The sequence below is a fragment of the Danio rerio genome, chromosome 9 (genome assembly GCF_052040795.2).
Source record: "Danio rerio strain M-AB ecotype USA chromosome 9, GRCz13ab, whole genome shotgun sequence".
Taxonomy (NCBI): Eukaryota; Metazoa; Chordata; class Actinopteri; order Cypriniformes; family Danionidae; genus Danio; species Danio rerio.
In genome coordinates, this window is record NC_141029.1 from 54528486 (window position 1) to 54549976 (window position 21491).

Sequence of the window (21491 nt, forward strand, 5' to 3'; positions counted from 1 at the left end):
AGAGTAGGCCTGGAGAGAGCAGCCCAAGAGGTAGTGCACTACCTGAAGAAACAATTAGTCAGTAAATACATGATGAATGAGATAACGAATGAAAGAATTAAATAACAATCAAAGAGGCCCAGAGAGAACAGCCCAGGAAATACTACAGTACCTGGATAAACAGGATGGAAATTTACAGGATGCCCGGAGAGAGTACCCTGAGAGGTATGGCATTACCTTGAGAAACACTCAGTCAGTAAATACATGATGAATGAATGATTAAATAAAAGGAGTGAAATAATATACAAGATGTCCAGAGAGAGCAGCCCGATTAAGTGTGTGTGACTAATGAATGAGTGAATAAAATAACAGAGAGGAGGCCCGGAGACAGCAGCCTGAGAGGTAGTGCATTACCTGGAGTCAGTAAATACATGATGATGAATGAATGAATGAACATAAAATAATTAAAAAAAACACGATTAATGAATAAATTAATGCAAATAATTATAAAAACAGTTATAAATGGAGGAATGAATAAACAAAACAAAATTGAATGAACGAATGAATGAATACATCAATAAATTATAATAATAAATATATATATATATAACCACTGAACATTTTATCTAGTAAAAGATACATACATTTGAATGGTGACTGAATGTTGTTTTATATCCGCTACACTTATATAAGTTTAAAATTTTTTTAAATACATTAAGGTCAAAATTATAAGCCCCCTAGCTAGCTATTTTTTTCAGATACAATGATTTGTCTAATTAACCAAACTCGCATAATTAATCTAATTAACCTGGTTAAGCCTTTCAATGTCACTTTAAGCTGAATACTAGTATCTTATTAAAATATTTAGTCAAATATTATGCGCTGTTACCATGGCAACAATCATTTATTAGTAATGAGTTATTAAAACTATCATGTTTAAAAATGTGTTTAAAAATCTTTTCTCCGTTAAATAGAAATTGGAGGGAAAAACATACAGGGGGAGCTAATAATTCTGGCTTGAACTGTATATATTTTTCCTGAACAAATGATGATCATCATTAATAGGGAAGTGTAAACGACACATGTTCCCGTGCAGACGCTGAGTAATTCTCTAGAGTGTTCCTAACATGATTCCTCCAGTAAAGCTCATGTGTTGGAGTTGCGCTGCCGCTCCATATTGCGCTCACAGCTTTGATCAGTATCAGTTTTAGCTCAACACATCCTGAGAGCCCGCGGTTTCTCCATCTGTCTGTCCTCAGCCTGCGGGCGCAGTACGGCTCTGAAAGCCTTCTGAACGGCCTCCACGGCAGCTCCGACCGCGAGCGCGCCAGCAGGGAACTGGCCTTCTTCTTCCCCAACTTCAGCTTCAGTGTGTGGGACTCCAGGCCGGAAGAGGAGCCCGTGGAGCGAACGCTGGCGCTCGTCCGGCCCGACGCTGCCAGGGAAAACAGAGGCAGGTGCCAACGTTACGCTTTTACACCTCCTGCACTCTCACTGAGGCCCGAAAGTTTGCACACATTACACTCAAGCAGAGTTTACTGATATTGATGATCAGAATTCACCAGCACCATGACATCACACTGAAAAAAACAATGCTTTTCTCATTTAGCATTTTTATTGTTATGATATTGTGGTGTTTAGTCATATTTTTTGCTTTTATTTTTTAATTAAGCCACTATAAACACTATAAAAAGTTGTTTAGTTCATGTTAATTGTAAATCGTGCAAGTCATAATGAATGTTTTTTTTTTAAGTTTTAGTCATTTATATTGTCACTAAATGTTCTCTGTTCCCTCGATTGTGCAAGACAAATTTCTCCTTAAGGATGGATGGATGGATTGATGGATGGATGGATGAATAGATGGAGAGGGATGGATGGATGGATTGGAGATTGATGGATGGATGGATTGATCTGAGATTGATGGAAGGATTGATTGTTCTGAGATTGATAGATGGATGGATTGATCTGAGATTGATGGATGGATGGATGGATTGATTGGAGATTGTTAGAGGGAGGGAGGGGGGGAAAGTGAATTGGAGGTTGATGAATGGATGGGTGGATAAATTAATTAGAGATGGATGAATAGATAAATTGATTGGAGATGGATGGATTGAATGTATGGATGGGAGATTAATGGATTGATTGATTGGAGATGGATGGATGGATGAATGGATGGATGGATAAAAGATTGATGGATGGATGGATGGATGGTTTGATTGGAGATTGGGGGATTGGGGATTGATGTATGGATTTATTGGAGATTGATGGATGGATGAACTGATTGGAGATGGATGGATGGATGAGAGATTGATGGATGGATGGATGGATGAATCGATTGGAGATGGATGAATTGAATGGATGGATGGGAGATAGATGGATGGATTGATTAGAGATGGACAGATGGATGGATTGATTGGAGATTGATGGATGGATGGGAGATTGATGGATGGATTGATTGGAGATTGGTGGATGGATGAGAGATTGATGGATGGATTGATTGGAGATTGATGGATGGATGAGAGATTGATGGATGGATGTAAGATTGAAGGATGAATGGATAGATGGGATATTGATTGATGGATGTGAGATGGATGGATTGATTGATTGGAGATGGATGGATGGATGGTAGATTGATGGATGGATTGATTGATAGATGGATGGGAGATTGATTGGAGATGATGGATGGATGTGAGATGGATGCATGTGAGATGGATGGATTGATTGATTGGAGATGGGTGGATGGATGGATTGATTGATAGATGGATGGATGAGAGATTGATTGGAGATGATGGAAGGATGTGAGATTGATGGATTGATTGATAGATGGATGGGAGATTGATTGGAGATGATGGATGGATGTGAGATGGATGCATGCGAGATGGATGGATTGATTGGAGATGGGTGGATGGATGGATTGATTGATAGATGGATGGATGAGAGATTGATTGGAGATGATGGATGCATGCGAGATGGATGGATTGATTGGAGATGGGTGGATGGATGGATTGATTGATAGATGGATGGATGGGAGATTGATTGGAGATGATGGATGGATGTGAGATTGATGGATGATAGATTGATAGATGGATGGAGTGGAGATTGATTGGAGATGATGGATGAATGTGAGATTGATTGATTGATGGATTGATTGGAGATGGATGGATGGATGGGAGATTGATTGGAGATGATGGATGGATGGGAGATTGATTAGGCCCGCAGCTCACTCCCGCACATGCGTTTGTGATGCGGCTGTAAAGCACTGGCCCGATTCCTGTTAACCATATCTGGCCTGAGTCTGTCTGTAGAGTCCAGGCCGCTTCTGGCAAGGGCTCTCCAGTGTGGCAGCAGAACGCGGCTTCAGCCTCCCGAACAAATTTAAAACTGCCACGAGAAGTCGACTTTCCGAGGCAAAGACACAGAATTTAATGACAACTGCCTCTGCATCGGTTTCTCTTGATGCGTTTGATTACACACAGGCTAGCACCTAGGTTAAGGTCGGTGCAGGAGGAATAAATAAATAAATAATTTAGCCTATATGCTCTTCGTGCAAGTTCATTATTAAAATATGAATGAAAAAAGCGATTAGAAAATATGCAAATTAATTGACGGTCAATAATAGGTTATGATGGACTTTTTCAAGTCTAACGCGACCTCTGGTATGAATGGGCGATTGATGCATGGATTGATTGATTGATTGTACAGGGATGTATGGATGGGAGATTGATGGATGGATTGGAGATGGATGGATGAATTGATTTACCAATTCATTTGTATTTTTGACGATTTCCTCTGGTTCTGCAGTGTCTGAAACTTTAACTATGAGAAAACGGTAATGAAATATGAAGACTTATGCTCTGTGAATGTGTTTTAGAGGAAATCCTGAGCCGCATCCGTCAAGCTGGTTTCAGAGTGGCCATGCAGAAAGAGCTGATGCTGACGGAGGAGCAGGTGCGACTCTTCTACAGCACTCATGTGGAGGAGGAATACTTCAACAGCCTGATGGAGAACATGACCAGGTCAACAACACACACATGCACACTCTCAACAACAAACAACATATATACAAACATGCATACGTACAATAACACAAACACACCAACAAATACACACACACACAAACACAAACATGGATGGATAGATGAACTGGGATACTTGGATTGGGATGGACGGGTTGGAATGGATGGATAAATTGGGATGGATGGATTGGGATGGATAGATGGATTGGGATGGATAGATTAAGGGGGATGGATGGATAGATTGGTATGCATGGATTAGGATGCATGGGTTGGGATATATGGTTGGATGGATTGGAATGGGTTGAGATGGATGAATGGATGGATGGATAAATTGGGATGGATGGGTTAGGATGGATAGATTGAGGGGGATGGATGGATAGATTGGGATGGATGGATTAGGATGCATGGGTTGGGATATATGGTTGGATGGATTGGGATGAGTTGAGATGGATGGATAAATTGGGATGGATGGGTTAGGATGGATAGATTGAGGGGGATGGATGGATAGATTGGTATGCATGGATTAGGATACATGGGTTGGGATATATGGTTGGATGGATTGGAATGGGTTGAAATGGATGAATGGATGGATGGATAAATTGGGATGGATAGGTTAGGATGGATAGATTGAGGGGGATGGATGGATAGATTGGGATGGATGGACTAGGATGCATGGGTTGGGATATATGGTTGGATGGATTGGGATGGGTTGAGATGGATGGATGAATTGGGATGGAATCATAACTACAATCACCTGTTGACATCACCTGTGTCAAATCACATCATTATTGAACCAATTTACCTAATAAATAGCCCTAAACTGCTCCTGTCACAACTTTTTCTGGAGTGTGTTGCAGGTCTGAATGAAAAGAAAGGGTGTATATTCACAAATGAAATGAAGTTGACCAAACAAAACATTAAATATTTTGTGTTGATATTGTATGCAATCAAATACAAGTTAAAGTAAATTTGGAATTTCTTTTTTTTATTTGTGTTTTCCAAACTGTGCCATCTTTTTCTGATTTGGGGATTTAAGAAATATCCAGTAAATACAGTTTATATTTATACTGTCTACATGAACTGTGTGTGGTTGACAGTGGGCCGGTGTTAGCATTAGCTTTAGTAAAAGAAGGAGCCGTGGAGCACTGGAGGAACATCCTAGGACCCAAAGACCCCATCAAGGCTAAAAATGAGCAACCAGACAGGTAAAACAATATCAATAACAGTTTCATTTAATGACTTTAACCTTCATCTGAATGTTTCTGCTTAATCCCATAATGTGTTCAGATCTGTTTGACCCTGAAAATATATGTAAAAATGTTTTATTATTATTATTGGTACACCACATTTCATACACAATGATAATTATTATAGTATCATTATTTATAAAACAGCAATTCTTTGGGCTCAGAATGACAAAACAGTCTACAGATTTTAAATGCATTATAAAAGCATTAACTCAATGTGTGATTGTTTATCGTGTGTGTTATTGATCATACAGTGTGTGTGTGTGTGTGTGTGTGTGTGTGTGTGTGTGGTCGTGATCTAGTTTGCGAGCCCAGTTCTCGGTTGAAAACTCCAGTATTAACCAGCTCCACGGCAGCAGCAGCTCAGAGGAGGCAGAGAAGGAGATCAGCTTCTTCTTCCCTCCTGAAGACACACTCGCTGTCATTAAACCGGACACCCAACACAAGGGTATCATCAGCACTAACACTGAACACAGTGTAGACAATCGAAACACAAAACAAGTATTGCTTTAGGGGCCGATCACACTGAATGTGCATTTACGTTCCAAAAACGCGCTGCGCACCCACTGCCTTTTTTTTTGTTGACAATCAAAAAAAAAGAAGCGCCGGGCATTTTTTTTATGTTGCTAGGCAACGACTGAATCATCTGGGTATTGTGTGAGTGATGCTGTTGATGTTAATATAATTTTAATATTTAATAATAATGTGATATTCAAGATACGTCAAGTCATACAGCTCTGGATAACTCAAAACCACAAGTCTCTCCTCCATCTCTAAAAGTCTCTGTTGTTGTCTTGACAACATAAACACTGCAGAAACCCTGTCTCTGCTTTCCTTTGATTGGAGAATGAAGTTGCGAGTGATGTAATGCGCTTTTTCCGCTTAGAGTTGACTTTATTTCAACTGCAAGCGCACATCGCGCAAGGGCAAAAACGTGAGGCGCAGCAGGTGGTAAAACACGCAAAGCGCATAACCAGCGCACAAAACGCTCACAGCCGTCAGTAAACCATTCAAAAAAGGCGCCTCAGTGCAAAAAACGAGTTCGGTGTGATTGGCCCCTAAGGGGGCTAATATTATTGACCTTAAAATGTTTTCCTTGACTGCTATTATTCTAGCCAAAATAAAGCTAATCAGACTTTCTCCAGAAGAAAATATATTATAGGGAATACTGTGGAAAACTTCTTGCTCTGTTAAATATAATTTGGGAAATATTGGATTGGGATGGATTGGAATGGATGAAATGGGATGGATGGATGGATGGATGGATGGATGAATAAATTGGTTGGGATGGATGGAATGGGATAGATGGATGGATAAATTGGGATGATTGGGTTGGGATGGATAGATTGATTGGGATAGATGGCTTGGGATGGGTTGGGATGGATGGATAAATTGAGATGGATGGATTGGAATGCATGGATTGGGATGAATGGATTGGGATGGATAGATAGATTGGGATGCATGGGTTGGATATATGGATGGTTGGATTGGGATGGATGGGTTGGGATAGATGGATGGATTTGGATGGATAGATTGGGAAGGATGGATGGATAGACTGAGATAGATGGATGGATGGATGAATTGGGATGGATGGATTGGAATTGATGGATGAATCGAGAAGAATAGATGGATGAATGGGGTGGATGGATGGATTGATAAATGGGAATGAACGGATGGATTGGGATGGATGGATGGATGGACAGATTAGGAAGGTTTGGGATGGATAGATGGATGGATGAATTGGGATGGATGGATGGGTTGGTATGAATGGATTGATGAATTGGGATGAATAGATGGATGGAATGGATTGATGAATGGGAATGGATGGATGGATTGGGATGGATGGATGGATGGATGGATGGACTGGGATGGGTGGATGGATTAGGATGGATCGGGATGGATAGATAGATGGATGGATGAATTGGGATGAATGGATTGGGATAGACTGATGAATGGGAATGGATGGATGGATTAAGATGGATGGATCCATGGACTGGGATGGATGGATGAATTGGGATTAATGGATTGAGAAAGATTGATAAATGGGAATGGATGGATGGATTGGGATGGAGATGGATGGGAATAGTTAAGGGGTTAAAATGTTACCAACCCCAAGTTTTGAAAAGGTAGTTTAAGAATAAACCCAAAGGATAAACACTGGAACTCGCTGTTGACCTTGTGTGTATCTGCTCAGAGGAGATCCTGGAGGAGATTCAGGCTAAAGGATTTACCATTTCCCAACTGAAAGACACGATTCTGTCCAGAGAGATGGCAGAGGAGTTTTATAAAGAGCATCGCGAGAAACCCTTCTTCAGCCAGCTGGTGGATTACATGTGCCGGTGAGTACTACACTGAAAACAAGTGTTAAAGGATTAGTTCACCCAAAAATCTGAATTTGCCCATTGATTTACTCAAGGTAACCTAGGAGTACAGTTGAAGCCTGAATTATTAGCCCTCCTGTATATTTTCCCCCAATTTCTGTTTAAATGGGGGGAAGATTTTTTCAACACATTTCTAAACATAATAGTTTTAAAAACTCATTTCTAATAACGGATTTCTTTTATATTTGTCATGATAACAGCAGTTAACGCAGGAAGTAGTGCTGTAGCATCACAGCAAGAAGATCGCTAGTTTGAGCCTCGGCTGGGTCAGTTGGCGTTTCTGTGTGGAGTTTGCATGTTCTCCCTGCGTTCGCGTGGGATTCCTCCGGGTACTCCGGTTTCCCCCACAGTCCAAAGACATGCGCTATAGGTGAATTGGGTAGGCTAAATTGTCCGTAGTGTATGAGTGTGAATGATTGTGTGTGGATGTTTCCCAGAGATGTGTTGCGGCTGGAAGGGCATCCGCTGCGTAAAAACGTGCTGGATAAGTTGGCGGTTCATAACACTGTGGCGACCCCGGATTAATAAAGGGACTAAGCCGAAAGGAAAATGAATGAATGAATGAATGGTGACAGCACATAATATTGACTTGATATTATTCAAGATACTAGTATTCAGCTTAAAGTGACATTTAAAGGCTTAACTAGGTTAATTAGGCAGGTTAGGGTAATTAGGCAAGTCATTGTATAACAGTGGTTTGTTCGGTTGACAATCGAAAAAAATATAGCCTAATAGGGCTAATGATATAGAGCTTAAAATGTTTTAAAAACTGCTTTTATTCTTGTCGAAATAAAACAAATAAGACTTTCTCCAGAGGAAAAAATTATTATAGTAAATACTGTGTGAATTGCCTTGCTCCATTGAATATCACTTATTCAATATTCAAAATTATTCAAATATTATTAAATATTTCACGGGATGGCTAATCATTTTGACCTCAACTGTATATGTAGCACGCACCATTGAGTAAAATGCAGCAGCGCATTATTATGATCCTTCTTATGATGATTTCTGTATAGTGGGCCGTGTACGATGCTGGTTCTGACGAAGGAGAACGCAGTGCAGGAGTGGAGAGCCGCCATGGGCCCCACAGACCCCGACCAGGCCCGACTGACAGCCCCCGAGTCTCTGAGAGCTCGATTTGCTAAAGACGTGCTAGAAAACGCCGTCCACGGCTCCTCAAACACAGAACACGCAGACCAGAAGATCAAGTTCATCTTTGGAGACATCGGTGAGATCATCCCTGACACTGCGTCACCACCGCTAGGTGAGAAGAACACACAAACAATACACAAATATTGTGTGAAATCAGATTTATTAGTGATTTTTTTTTCAAGTATTTCCCAAATGATTCAGGAATTTTTCACAGTATTTTCTAAATTATTATTTTCTTCTGAAGAAAGCCTTTTTTGTTTTATTTCGGCTAGGAAAAAAGCAGTTCCTAATGTTTTAAAGCCAATTTAAGGTCAATATTATTAGCCCCCTTAGCAACATTTGTTTTAGATTGTCTACAAAACAAACCACTGTTATACAATGACTTACCCTAACTTGCCAAATTATCCTAGTTAAGCCTTTAAATGTCACAAAGCTGAATACTAGTGTCTTGAAGAATATCTAATCAAACAGGCACGTGCACACATAGGGCTCAACCCGTGCAGTGCACATGCCCTGTTTAGTCTTGGATAGAAAGTGCCCTTCCAAAATGATCCGAAGTACCGGCAATTATAATTATCTCAATTAATAATTCCTTACAATTACATAGCGCATTTTTGGGCATTCAAAGCGCTTTACACATTGGGGGGAATCTCCTGATCCACCACCAGTGTGCAGCATCCACCTGGATGACATGATGGCAGCCATATTGCACCAGACCCCACACCACACACCAGCTGATTGGTGGAGAGGAGTGATGAAGCCAGTTATGATATGGGGATGGTTAGGAGGCCATGATGGACAGGCCAGTGGGCAAATTGGGTCAGGATGCCCATACATGTCAACATTGGGATGTGAAAATAAGGGATATGCCCACCATAATAAGGGATTCCTCTAACACCCCCCCACCCGTTGTATGTTCATTTGGAGCTGTTTCATTGTAAATAAACAGTTAATCGGTCAGTAATATGTTTTAAAATTATTATTATTAACAAAAGAAAAATAAATATTTACATTAGCAGCAAATACATTAGCAAACAGTTCAGCTTATTAAAATTAATAGCTATTATATTGAAATAGAATCAAGCATTTGCCGTTTCCCCACTGTATAATTTACACATTCTGATTAAAGAGCAACGAATGAATCTCTCATTTATGAAGATTTTTTAACATTTACATTAAATAAGAGGTGTCACTTTAAAAATGCACACATCTAACGTTATAATGAAAACATTCGACTGCTTTTCTAACTTTTTATGCTCATTTAAGATGAAATTAGCTGTGTTTGGGGGGAAAAAACCCACCAAGATCGACATCCTTTTATGTTATTATTATTAATTATGTGTGTATGTCTGTTTAAACCCGCACCCAAAAGCCAGACTTTCTCTCCGCTTCAAATCGCGGGTATAGAATCCGTTTGGGAAACAGCGTCTGTTTATCACTATGGAGCGCGTCAGCTGACAGTCATGCACCATTATATGACTGTTTTGAGGATTATATAGGATGGGCGACGGCACCTGTAATCAAAAGGAAGTTGAATCGCGCCATTTTAATATTTATTCATAAGTGTTTTCATTCCTAAACAAAGCAAAAGCACAGAAGACTCATGTTTTAGAGCAAGGGGCGACCCCAGGTGGTTCGGCGGTATGGGTTGCGTATAGGAAGGCTCGGCTGTTCAGAGAAAGACTGAAAATACGGGAGAAATATGGGAAAACACCTTTTGCGGGATGGTAGCGGGATAGAACAGTAAAATACGAGAGAATCCCAGGAAAAAACGGGAGAGTTAAAATGTATGGATGCTTGGGTTAAATCCCTTCTCTTTTTTGAAGGACATCCTGGGATTTTTAATGACCATAGAGAGTCGGGACCTCGGTTTAACGTCTCATCCGAAAGACGGCGCTCACTGAGCAGTATAGAGTCCCCATCACTATACTGGGGCGTCAGGACCCACACAGACCATAAGTTGAGCACCCCCTGCTGGCCTCACTAACAGTACTTCCAACAGCAACCTAGCTTCAGGTGCCAGAGTTGCAGAGAGCTAGCTGCCGGCAAATTATTTATCAGTTATTTATTAGACAATAAATCCATATTTCTAGGCTTTAAATTTGTCATCAGTGTATTCTTGATTTAAATAAGCCTGGTTTATTTGATTGAAAATGACTCGTATTTAACACTAATGTCTAACAATGAACGTCCTGCTGTCTACAGAAACAGAGGAGAGTTTTGCAGAGCTCAAAAATCTACAATCTTCAAGATCTCCTTCATTCGGTGACTTGAGGAACGAGACCGAGCCGGACACTACAGGTTCATCACTGAGGGTTTATTTATTCACATCACTTTGAGATATCATTGCATATTCAAATATTAAACAAATAAAGAAGTGAGTAAACATTAAGAGTATGGTGATCTGAGATGAAATGCTCTTTATTTTAGGGTTTACCAAATGACCAGCGATCCATTCTTGCATTTAATATTGCACATCATGACAAGTTCTGATTGCTACACAACTGAAACGTAGATATAATACAGTCTATTGTTGGAAATTGTAGCATTATAAAGTAATATAAAGTTTTCTAACTGGCGACTGACATGATCTAGTGGGCTGTCTACCGTCATCTTTAAGATGCCTGATATCAGGAGATGTGACTTTAGACGGCAGGGATTGTGTTTTAAAGATATTATGCTAACAGATAGCATTTAGGCAGATCATCTACTGCATTTTTAAATACAGTAGTGATTAATTAACTTGGTAACTGTGCAAACACAAAAACATAACTTACTGCTAATCTCCATCATGCAGATGGTGCTGAAGAAATGAACCTCGAGATGACAGAGAGTCACGCAGCATCTACAGACCAGACTGAAGCACTCGAGACGCCGGAATCCAGCCAGCCGGACACAGGTCTCTCATTCAAATGTTAATGAAATTAGCATAAAAATATGTTAGTATTAGTCCGTTAGTTTTAAGGATATCTATTAGCTAGTGTGCTCCAAAACAGTGACAACATAAGAAAATATAAACAGAAATAAATGATGATGAAATTATTTATTTGATGTCACCTCATACCTTAGTTTCTCATCCAATCTTCTGATCAATCAAATGCTTTCTAGTATCTGACATTGCCTGCCTGTTTCTTCTCATTTTGCTGTTCATTTGATACTCTCACTGGCAGAGTACTAGTTTACTAGTACCGAGTTGGAGCCCATTTTGCCTTCATATCTGCCTTAATCTTTCATGGCACAGATTCAACAAGATACTGAAAATATTCCTCAGAGATTTTGCTCCATATTCACATGATAGCATCACACAGTTGCTGCAGATTTGTCGGCTGCACATCCATGATGCCAATCTTCCATTCCACCACATCCCAAATGTGCTCTATCGGATTGAGAGCTGCTGACTGTGGAGGCCATTTGAGTACAGTGAACTCATTGTCATGTTCAAGAAACCAGTCTGAGATGATTCACGCTTTATGTCATGGTGTATTATCCTGCTGGAAGTAGCCATCAGAAGATGAGTACACTGTGATCATAAAAGGATGGACATGGTCAGTAAACCTTAGAGATGGTTGTGCGTGAAAATCCCAGTAGAACAGCAGTTTCTAAAATACTCAGACCAAGCTGTCTAGCAGCAACAACCATGCTACGTTCAAAGTCACTTAAATCACCTTTCTTCTGCATTCTGATGCTCATGAATCAAGTTACAGCCATGTGATAGGCTGATTAGAAATTTGTGTTGGACAGGTGTACCTAATAAAGTGGCCAGATTGTGTACACAAAATTGAATACAGACAATATACAATATATATTGGTAATATACACAAAATGTCCCTCAATCCATAAATATATATGTATGTCTTAATGCATTAACATTTACATATCTCAGTTCTGTAGTCTGTTTTACGCCCATCTTAAAGGTGCAGTAATGTAAGTTTGACACCCATTGGTTGCCCTAGGTATTGCACGCCTGGTTCAAAACACACGCAAGCACAGGTTGCCAAATTGACGAAACCAACATATCAGTGATTTAGCATCTACATTTTATAATGTTAAAGAGGTTTAATATGTAATAATTAGATTGTAAACTGCACCATTTCGCTAGAGTGCAGTGAGTGCACTATTCTGTGCTTCTGAATGGCTGTATTTAATTTTTTTGTCGTTTTTCATCTGGTGTAAACAGCCAAACTGCTCATCACTGCAAATCTCGTCATGTAGGGTGATGTTAGGACACGGGGTTACAATGCTCACCTAATGTTTACACTCATAATATTTATATTATTTGCTAATTAATAATCTCATGTGGAACTCTGAATCTGCGTCTCATTTCGGAGTTTATCACTGTCCACTGGAGGTCGCATTTTGGTCGTGGACGCACACTTTGAGGCTGTACTCACACTACGTACAGTTGCCTTGAACCAGGCCGAAGCACGCTAAACACCCACCAACTAAAAAGATCAGCCACTTTTAATGCTTATAAACAATCTTAAAGTCATCGTGCTGCAGGAATTAGGAGGTTTGCTGAAGGTGCAGCTGTGGTGCAGTGAGGGGTTTGTATCTTTAATAATCTACGACAATTTGCGTTCAAAGAACAGTAAGAATGATTAATAAATCCATATGAAACAGTCCCTTAAAAGTCACGTCTTGTCTTCAGTTTTTGGCTTAGGCGTGCTTCGGACTCACACTATAAGCGTACCAAGTTAACCACACCTCTTCCAACCGGGCCAGGGCTGGCCAACTGAACCATGCCTGAGCCTGAGCACTTACATTTCTTAAACAATCCGGGAAACGGGCCTGGGCATGGTACTGTACCACGCCTCCTTTTTTTAAATGGTACATTTTCATACGTCTGAACACAAAATAGCCACTAAGCTGACAAAAACGTATAATAGTTATATTTCCTCGTGAGATCACCTCAGTGTATAAAGTATGTAACATTAGCATCATTAAATTCATAAAATATGCAGTAAATGAGAAATAAATATCTAAATAAAAAATGAATAAAAATAGACATTCATTTAATGTTTCTCTCAGGGCTGTGCGCGCGCAGTCAGCTGCAAAATGGTAATGCAAAAAAAAGGCATACAAATAACAGAAACTTTAGAATGCGAAAGTAAAACCTGAATCCTGGACATTTTAGGAGATTCAGAAACTACGGTTGGATGCATTTTGGCGGAAAAGGCGCGTCTCAGTGGGTCTGCAGAGCACGTGAGAGTTACTATGTGAGTGACAGATCGCACACACACAGAATCAGCAGTAGGAAACGTGCAGAGCGAGAGAAGATTTTCCACTGGTTAATCGAGCGCAAATGTTTAGTTTGCTTGGACGGATACAAAAATAGGTATGAGGTCTTTCTCTCTGAGATGGCTGTCAAATTGATGCTGATTCAGGCTTTAGGATGGGATGAAATTAAGTTTGCCATTATATCCAGTGGACACACATGGAATAGCAGTATATTTTATTGTAATTTTTCAGCTCACAGAATCATCTCGCGGGCTGCATTATATTCGTTTGCGGGCCGTACGTTTGACACCCCTGTTTTAGACAAACATTCATGAGAAACATTTAATCACACAAAGTCACAAGCTATAAACAGAAATGATAAATAAAGTTTATTTCAGCTTTTACTGTACATATTTCACTAAATGTTTGTCTTCTGTGTTTCAGGAGAATCGCCCAGTTTGTGAAAGCTGCACAGTCATCTGTCAAACAAGGTGAGATAAGATGATTATTACTTTTACATCAAAACATAGATGTTACTACTATTCAATAGTACAGTCGAGTCAGATTGTCAAACACTTGACATTCATTCAATTTTCAGCTTAGTCCCTTTATTAATTTGGGGTCGCCACAGTGGAATGAACCGCCAACTTATCCAGCACATTTTTTTTTTTACTTGAAGATTAATCCTAAATTTGTAATGATCGCAAAGAGATCGCCTCTTTTATCATTTAAATCACATTAATTAAAGCATTTAGGCTTTCCTGTAAAATATAAGGATGATGGAAGAAGTTGTGGTGGGTTATTGGGGATGTGGTGGGTTTCTTAGGTTATTAAAGGTGTTTTCTGTCACTACTTGTTTAGCCTGCATTAATGCATTCAGTGTAAGCTGCACGGTTAATCATTAAAAAAACAAGTTCTGAACACCCACACAACATGGATTATAAATGATGCTGATTTGCATGTTTATATTGCTTCAAATCGAATTTGAATTCTAATCTGTGTTTGAAAAACGCAAAAAATAAGAAAGAGACTCAGTCGTTAGTCTTTTGAGTGAGTTATAAAATTACAAATAGTCAAATAACCCAGAAGTACTGGGAGAACAGTTGATGGTTTAGATAAAACCACTGATGTTTATGGTAAAGATTAAAATAACCGTCATATGCTTTTAACTTAAAGGTGCAGTAGGTGATCTTCCACAATGCTAACAGCTTAGCATAAATCTCTGAATCACAGTCCCTCCCCTGCCGTCTAGAGCCACACCTCCTGAAACACAAGCACAGCAAAAGAACCCTCCTCATGTGTTAAAAGCGACTAGTGCTTGTTCGGCAGCGTGCAAGCCAAACTGACATGCGATTTCAGAGCAAATATTAGAGTTGCATGGTAAACAATATAGGGAGACTATGTGAAATAGCGCTATTTACTTGTGTTTTGTTGTTAAACTAATTAAAATCTACATTATCGATGCTGTAAAAGGTCCCTTATGAAACTGACAATAGTCTTATTAATCTTCTGTGCAGATATAACCCATTTGTGACAACAACATCTAACGTAACATCAGCTTTGCATGAAGCTAAAACAGTTTTAAAACAGAACATTACTAAGAGAAATCCTTCAGACATTGTGTCATTCTTTCCCCAGCGTACAAAACTAACTCCAATATTGATTCAGGTTTTTAAAAAGTTTCGATTCAGCAGGTTTTTACTGATCATGCGCGTGTACTCTCTCCCTCTTTCATGAACGCGCGGCGGTCGGCGGAGCTGCGTACAAAAGGCTGAGCAGTTGTTCAAGTCTGCATTTGCTGACAGACAGATTGGGCTACTTATTGGAATTATGGGAGATGTCAGCCCGACTCTATTTAATTGGATGAACATTTTTTAGTTTTATGCCTTACCCAGAATATAAAAATACATTTAAACACATTCAGATCATTTACTTTAATCATTACTATTAGACTGTGATAAGACTTTCAACCAGCACAACAACAAATGTTTCTGAAGACAATCACCTACTGCACCTTTAATGCTCAAAAATGAAAGTTGTAGGCGGCAACTACACTATTTTACCAATAGGTGGCAGCCATCAGAAATATACCACTGAATAATTCTTCAACAATGATCATCAAGCAGTGAAACATTAAGTTTTATGAGTGGAAACTGAATCATTTAATGAAAATGAGACTATAGATGGGTATGGGTTGTAGAAATGATGATGTTATATTTCTACATTTAGCGTTATCAGCAACAATAGTTATAACAGTGAATTTTCCACAGCACTGAATATATGACAGTTTATTTTTATTCAGCTGATTGTTTATTAATTTTATTTTTAACAAAATTACAGCTCATAAGTTCTGTTTGTTAAAACTAAAAGAGTCAAGGTGCTGTTTTTGTAATAAATGGAAAGCAACTGACATTTGTCTCCTCCCTTTTTTTGGCTGATCTGAAAAATGGTTTGATCCATGACTAAAATGCAATTCAATTCAACTCGGCTTTATTTTTATAGCGCTTTTACAATGTAGATTGTGTCTTCACATAAATGGTCATAGTAACTGGATCAGGGTAGTTCAGTTTTTAGTGTTTAAGTTCAGTTCAGTTTAGCTCAGTTCAGTGTGGTTTAAAGTCATTACTGAGAGTCCAAACACTGAAGAGCAAATTTAACGATGGGTAACCCTACAGATCCCAAACCATGCAAGCTAGAGGCGACAGCGGAGAGGGAAAAAAAACCTCAGAGGCGAGTGAAGAAAAAAAATCTTAATGATGTGATCCGAACCATCAAATTTGTGATCCGTTACACCACTAATAGTGAAATGTGTGGTTTCCTTTAAACCTTTTCTTTTTGTACATAATGAAGATTTGTCTGTGGTTTTGCCTTGTCAGATCTGTTAATATGACGTTTTTCTGTTGTTCTCCAGCAGTGTGAAGATGACATGAAGCACCTCAATAGTCAGCAGGAGATTAAACTCTTCGTCTTCAGTCTATCATCAATCATCGACTTGAAAAAAACAAAACACTTTTGTCTGTTTTTATACATTAAACTCCTGGTGTGAGACTGATCTGCTTGGCTCAAGCTGACAACAGTTTCATTTGATTGATTTTGAGGCTTTATTTACTGATTTCATCCCTTACAAATGTGAGGCATTTGACCAGAACAAGTGCAGTAAGCAGCCGAGTGTTTTCCTTAAAGCATTGTTATCATACACAGTAATTTACAGTCATTCTTACGGGTCCTGATCCATCAAAGCGAGCATCTCGTCCTCATCGAAAGACCTCTGGAACATCTCAGTGATGGTGAGCTGCTGACGATCCTGAAAGACCACACAACATCTTTAAAGGAGACCCATTATGCTCTTTATTCAAGAGGTAAATTAGATCTCTTTAAATTCAAATGAGACTGTGCTCTTTTTAAATAGAGGGTGGAGCTACAGATGGCTGTACGTCAGCATAGTGGCAGATTCGAAACAAGACCAACATTATCTGTGTGAAAAACTGAAAATGTGTGTGTGTCAGAATGCGTCAGTCTATAGAGACTCCTGCCGCTGTTCATTTGTGGTTCATCTAAAACTCCACATCTATAATCCTCCTAGTCTATGCTGATATTATCTTCAGCAGCTCAAACACTCTAATGCAGGGGTCACCAATCTCGGTCCAGCAGGGCCGGTGTCCCTGCAGGGTTTAGCTCCAACTTGCCTCAACGCACCTGCCTGGATATTTCAAGTATACCAAGTAAGACCTTGATTAGCTTGTTCAGGTGTGTTTGATTAGGGTTGGAGCTAAAATCTGCAGGACACCGACCCTCCAGGAACAAGTTTGGTGACCACTGCTCTAATGGGTAATGACGAACGGCTGCTTCTCACTTCTCACAGGGCTGTTTATGCTAATGAGGGAGAGATAGTCAATAATGGGCGGGGCTTTCCCCCTCTAATGACACGTACAAAGGGAGAATGTCAATCAAAGTGTTTCTGCAGACTGTAGTTATAATTAAACATTGTTTTTTAGCTGGTTGAACACAACTATCTGTCCACCTATTTTTATGCACATTTTGCAATAAACACAACGGAAATGCCAAGATGCACAGAAAAGCTGAAGATGCAATTAAATTCCAATATCCAATCCAAAAAAATGTGCATGAACTACAATGGAAACACATTTGCATGTCATGTAATTGTAAAGGCGTAAGACATTAATTTGATACATACCCTGCTGTGGAAGCTGGCAGATTCTGCATTTTCTGAAATGTTGGATTCGGACAAGCCGACCTGTTCCAGAACATTCATTTTGGCTTGTATCATCGGCCTGAGAAACATAAGGGAACAGTTAAACATGACAACATGACAAATATTACAGTTAAATAATTATTAAGAAAAACACCAATTTAAGGAACCTAACTATAATTTCAAAAATAATAGTAATATGTGTGGTGTGTATATATATATATATAATTTTATATATATATATATATATATATATATATATATATATATATATATATATATATATATATATATATATATATAAGATTTCCTTAACACATTTCTAATCATAATAGTTTTAATACCTCATCTCTATTAACTGATTTATTTTATCTTATATATATATATATATATATATATATATATATATATATATATATATATATATATTAGGGATGCACCGATATGGATTTTTTTGGCCGATACCGATAACCGATAATTCTTCAGACTTGGAGGCTGATAGCTGATATATATATAGGCCGATAATTATAAATAATTCAAAATGTTTTATTTTTTTACAGCAAACTTCATAAAAGCTGAAACTCCGCTCTTTTGAACTGAATAGTCTATACTCAAAGCAAAAAAGCTATGATTTTAAAATTGCAAGGTGATTATAAAGACCTATATTCACGATTTCCCACAAAGCAGCATGCAAAAAATACATTATTTCCTTTTCTTCATAGCAAATAACATGCAAATTGACTCTTGCATAAAATTAAAAAGGTTAAATAACAAAATGGGATTTAATTAACAAGCAAGTTAAATATATTTTAAACAAAATGAAAATGAAAGAGCTAAGGACTAAAACCAGCTCAAATGTTCTTGAATAAAGCGTGTTACAGTAATGTACATGTGTACAAATATGTCTTGTCCGAAAAAGCCTTTTTTAGAGGTGTTTTGACAGTTCAGAGCCACCGTACAAGTGAAAAGCTAGATACAGAATGTATTATTTTAGAAAATGCGACATAAATTCAACGTATTTGGCGTTTTAGATTATTTTGAGCACATGTAGCATCAACGCTTCGGTGTTCGTTCGTGCTGTCAATCGCGGGGAAAATGATCGATGAAAAGTTTATGACAAACCGCTCTGAAGGCGCAGATTTGCCCACGGATTTTGATACAAACCTGATCATTGAGCTCAGATGAATTTATGACAAACACAGAGCAGAATATAAAGACAGAACGTGTGGCCCGTATGCTGGATTCAGTGACCGGTGCACCCAGGCTCTCCCCTGTTGATCTGTGAAGGCTCAAGATCTATGTGTGTGTGAAGGCTGTAAGATCTATGTGTGTGTGAAGGCTGTCAGATCTATGTGTGTGTGTGTGCGTGCGCGGTGAAAGCTCTCACTCGCGCTTGTTATAATTCATATGAATATTCCGATCAAACTGAATACAATCTTACATCAACAACACATGGGAACCAACGCGTTGATAATAACAAACAATTATCTTAGATTAAAAACCTTCTGTAAAGTTTTTGTTTAGCGCGTCACGTGTGCTTGTGTGTGTTTGGTGTGTGTGAATGTGTGTATGTGAAGCGAAGAGGGAGAGACAGAAAAGAGGAGCGCTTTTTTCGCAATGAGACCAAGTTACACGGGTCCTCGTTCATTCCCCGGCTGCAACTAAAAGAGTTCACCCCGAAACTAATATTGTTCGGCCCTGGAGTAATAAGTAAATCTCCCTGCTATCTCTAACACAACAAAGAGACAGAGCAGGAAAGGCTTTTATATGTAATATTTTTTCCTGAGGCGATATGAAGCAAAATACACAATGGCACTCAATCAAACATATCTACAATGATAAGGAAGATGGTTACTTACTGAGTTATTAATGCACAGCAATACCATGTGAAGAAATGACAGACTTTGTAGGAATAATCAGTGTGTGGAGAGATCCATGAACAAGTCTGAACATGTTCCGCCCACGCGTGCGTGGCAACAATTACGTAATTTATCGGCTTAAAGATATCGGCCTAATTTAGACATCGGATTGATAACGATAATCTTAAAAATAGCATCCGATATATCGTGCATCCCTAATATATATATATATATATATATATATATATATATATATATATATATATATATATATATAAAAATACATACACATACATATATACGTACATACGTACATACATACATACATATATATATATATATATATATATAGATAGATAGATAGATATATAGATAGATATGTATATATACATATATACAGTAATAAAAACTATTTTAAATCATCTTAATTTTGATAATTATGAATAGTTGATATTGTAATTCTATAATTTGACATTCTAAGCTTCATACACATTTATTTTTACCAAAATCTGAAACTGTTGTAACTATTTAAAATTAATTGCATCATTTGATATAAATACTTAATATTCTGGAAATTTGACATCGTTTAGAGTCAAATAATGTATAAATATTTTGAACTGAACTGTGAAACTATTGAAACCATTTTAAATTGATTTGACATCCATGGTGTCACTACATGTTTAATGCAAAAATAATCTGAGCTAAATGAAAACACTTATTACACATATTATACTTTAATTATTACTTTTAACTTTTTTAGAAATCCACTGTATAATGTGACATCTAATGTATCATAATAACCATTTAAAAACTAAATAAAATGAAATTATTTGATGTCCCTCTGGCAGCTTTTGCAAGTCTGAGAAAAACAAGAGACTCTGCGAGTTTACGTGTGTGTGTGTTTGTGTGTGTGTGTGTGTGTGTGTGTGTGTATAATCTCCTCACCACAGGTAATCGTCCGCTGTGCCTTTGGCTACCAGGTAATGAATGTCCACATTACTGGTCTGACCGATTCTGTGAACCCGATCCTCAGCCTGAATCAAGACCTGAAGGAAACCAGCACAGCTCACTAGTGTACTAGCACCAGAACTAATACACACTTTTGATTGTACTGAAATTATGAATGTCACATTCTATGCTTCAAATATATATATGAAGTGATTTAAAATAAATATAAAAAGTAAAACATTATAATAAAATTTACTTCTGAAGGTACAAATTGTAAAATAAAAAAGTAATACGGTAAAATTATCTAAACTGTGATGAAAAGTAGTAAAACATTTGAATTAAGAAGATAAATAAATTACAATAAAAAAGAAAATCCATCTACAGTCATGTTTCACAAACATGATGATGAGTGAACTCCCATGACCTTAAATGTCATATGCCCATATTTCCCCATAGATTTTTATTACATTACAGGTAAT

The 21491-nt window shown here is 38.3% G+C and overlaps 2 protein-coding genes across 8 annotated transcripts in view; one reads left to right on the plus strand and one right to left on the minus strand.

The window, feature by feature from the left end:
• Positions 1-17086, plus strand: part of LOC141376229 (thioredoxin domain-containing protein 6-like) — a 31668-nt gene extending 14582 nt beyond the window's left edge. The window contains exons 10-19 of one of the 2 annotated variants that reach the window (XM_087268517.1): positions 1239-1432; positions 3851-3995; positions 5093-5200; positions 5545-5690; positions 7437-7581; positions 8643-8890; positions 10984-11079; positions 11576-11677; positions 14440-14486; positions 16907-17086. In XM_087268517.1, coding sequence (XP_087124643.1) covers positions 1239-1432; positions 3851-3995; positions 5093-5200; positions 5545-5690; positions 7437-7581; positions 8643-8890; positions 10984-11079; positions 11576-11677; positions 14440-14459 — 1204 coding nt within the window. In that variant the 3' untranslated portion in view covers positions 14460-14486; positions 16907-17086. The remainder of the gene's footprint in view (positions 1-1238; positions 1433-3850; positions 3996-5092; positions 5201-5544; positions 5691-7436; positions 7582-8642; positions 8891-10983; positions 11080-11575; positions 11678-14439; positions 14487-16906) is intronic. The other variant, XM_087268518.1, reaches the window with a different exon arrangement.
• Positions 14362-21491, minus strand: part of LOC141376228 (SNF2 related chromatin remodeling annealing helicase 1-like) — a 50790-nt gene continuing 43660 nt past the window's right edge. For 3 of the 6 annotated variants that reach the window (XM_087268475.1, XM_087268474.1, XM_087268473.1), the window contains 4 exons: positions 21010-21110; positions 18191-18287; positions 17217-17299; positions 14362-14474 (listed from right to left, as the gene is read on the minus strand). In XM_087268475.1, the coding sequence (XP_087124601.1) occupies positions 14471-14474; positions 17217-17299; positions 18191-18287; positions 21010-21110 (285 nt within the window). In that variant the 3' untranslated portion in view covers positions 14362-14470. Of the gene's footprint in view, positions 14475-17077; positions 17300-18190; positions 18288-21009; positions 21111-21491 lie in introns of those variants that run through there. The other 3 variants (XM_087268477.1, XM_087268476.1, XM_087268478.1) reach the window with 2 other exon arrangements.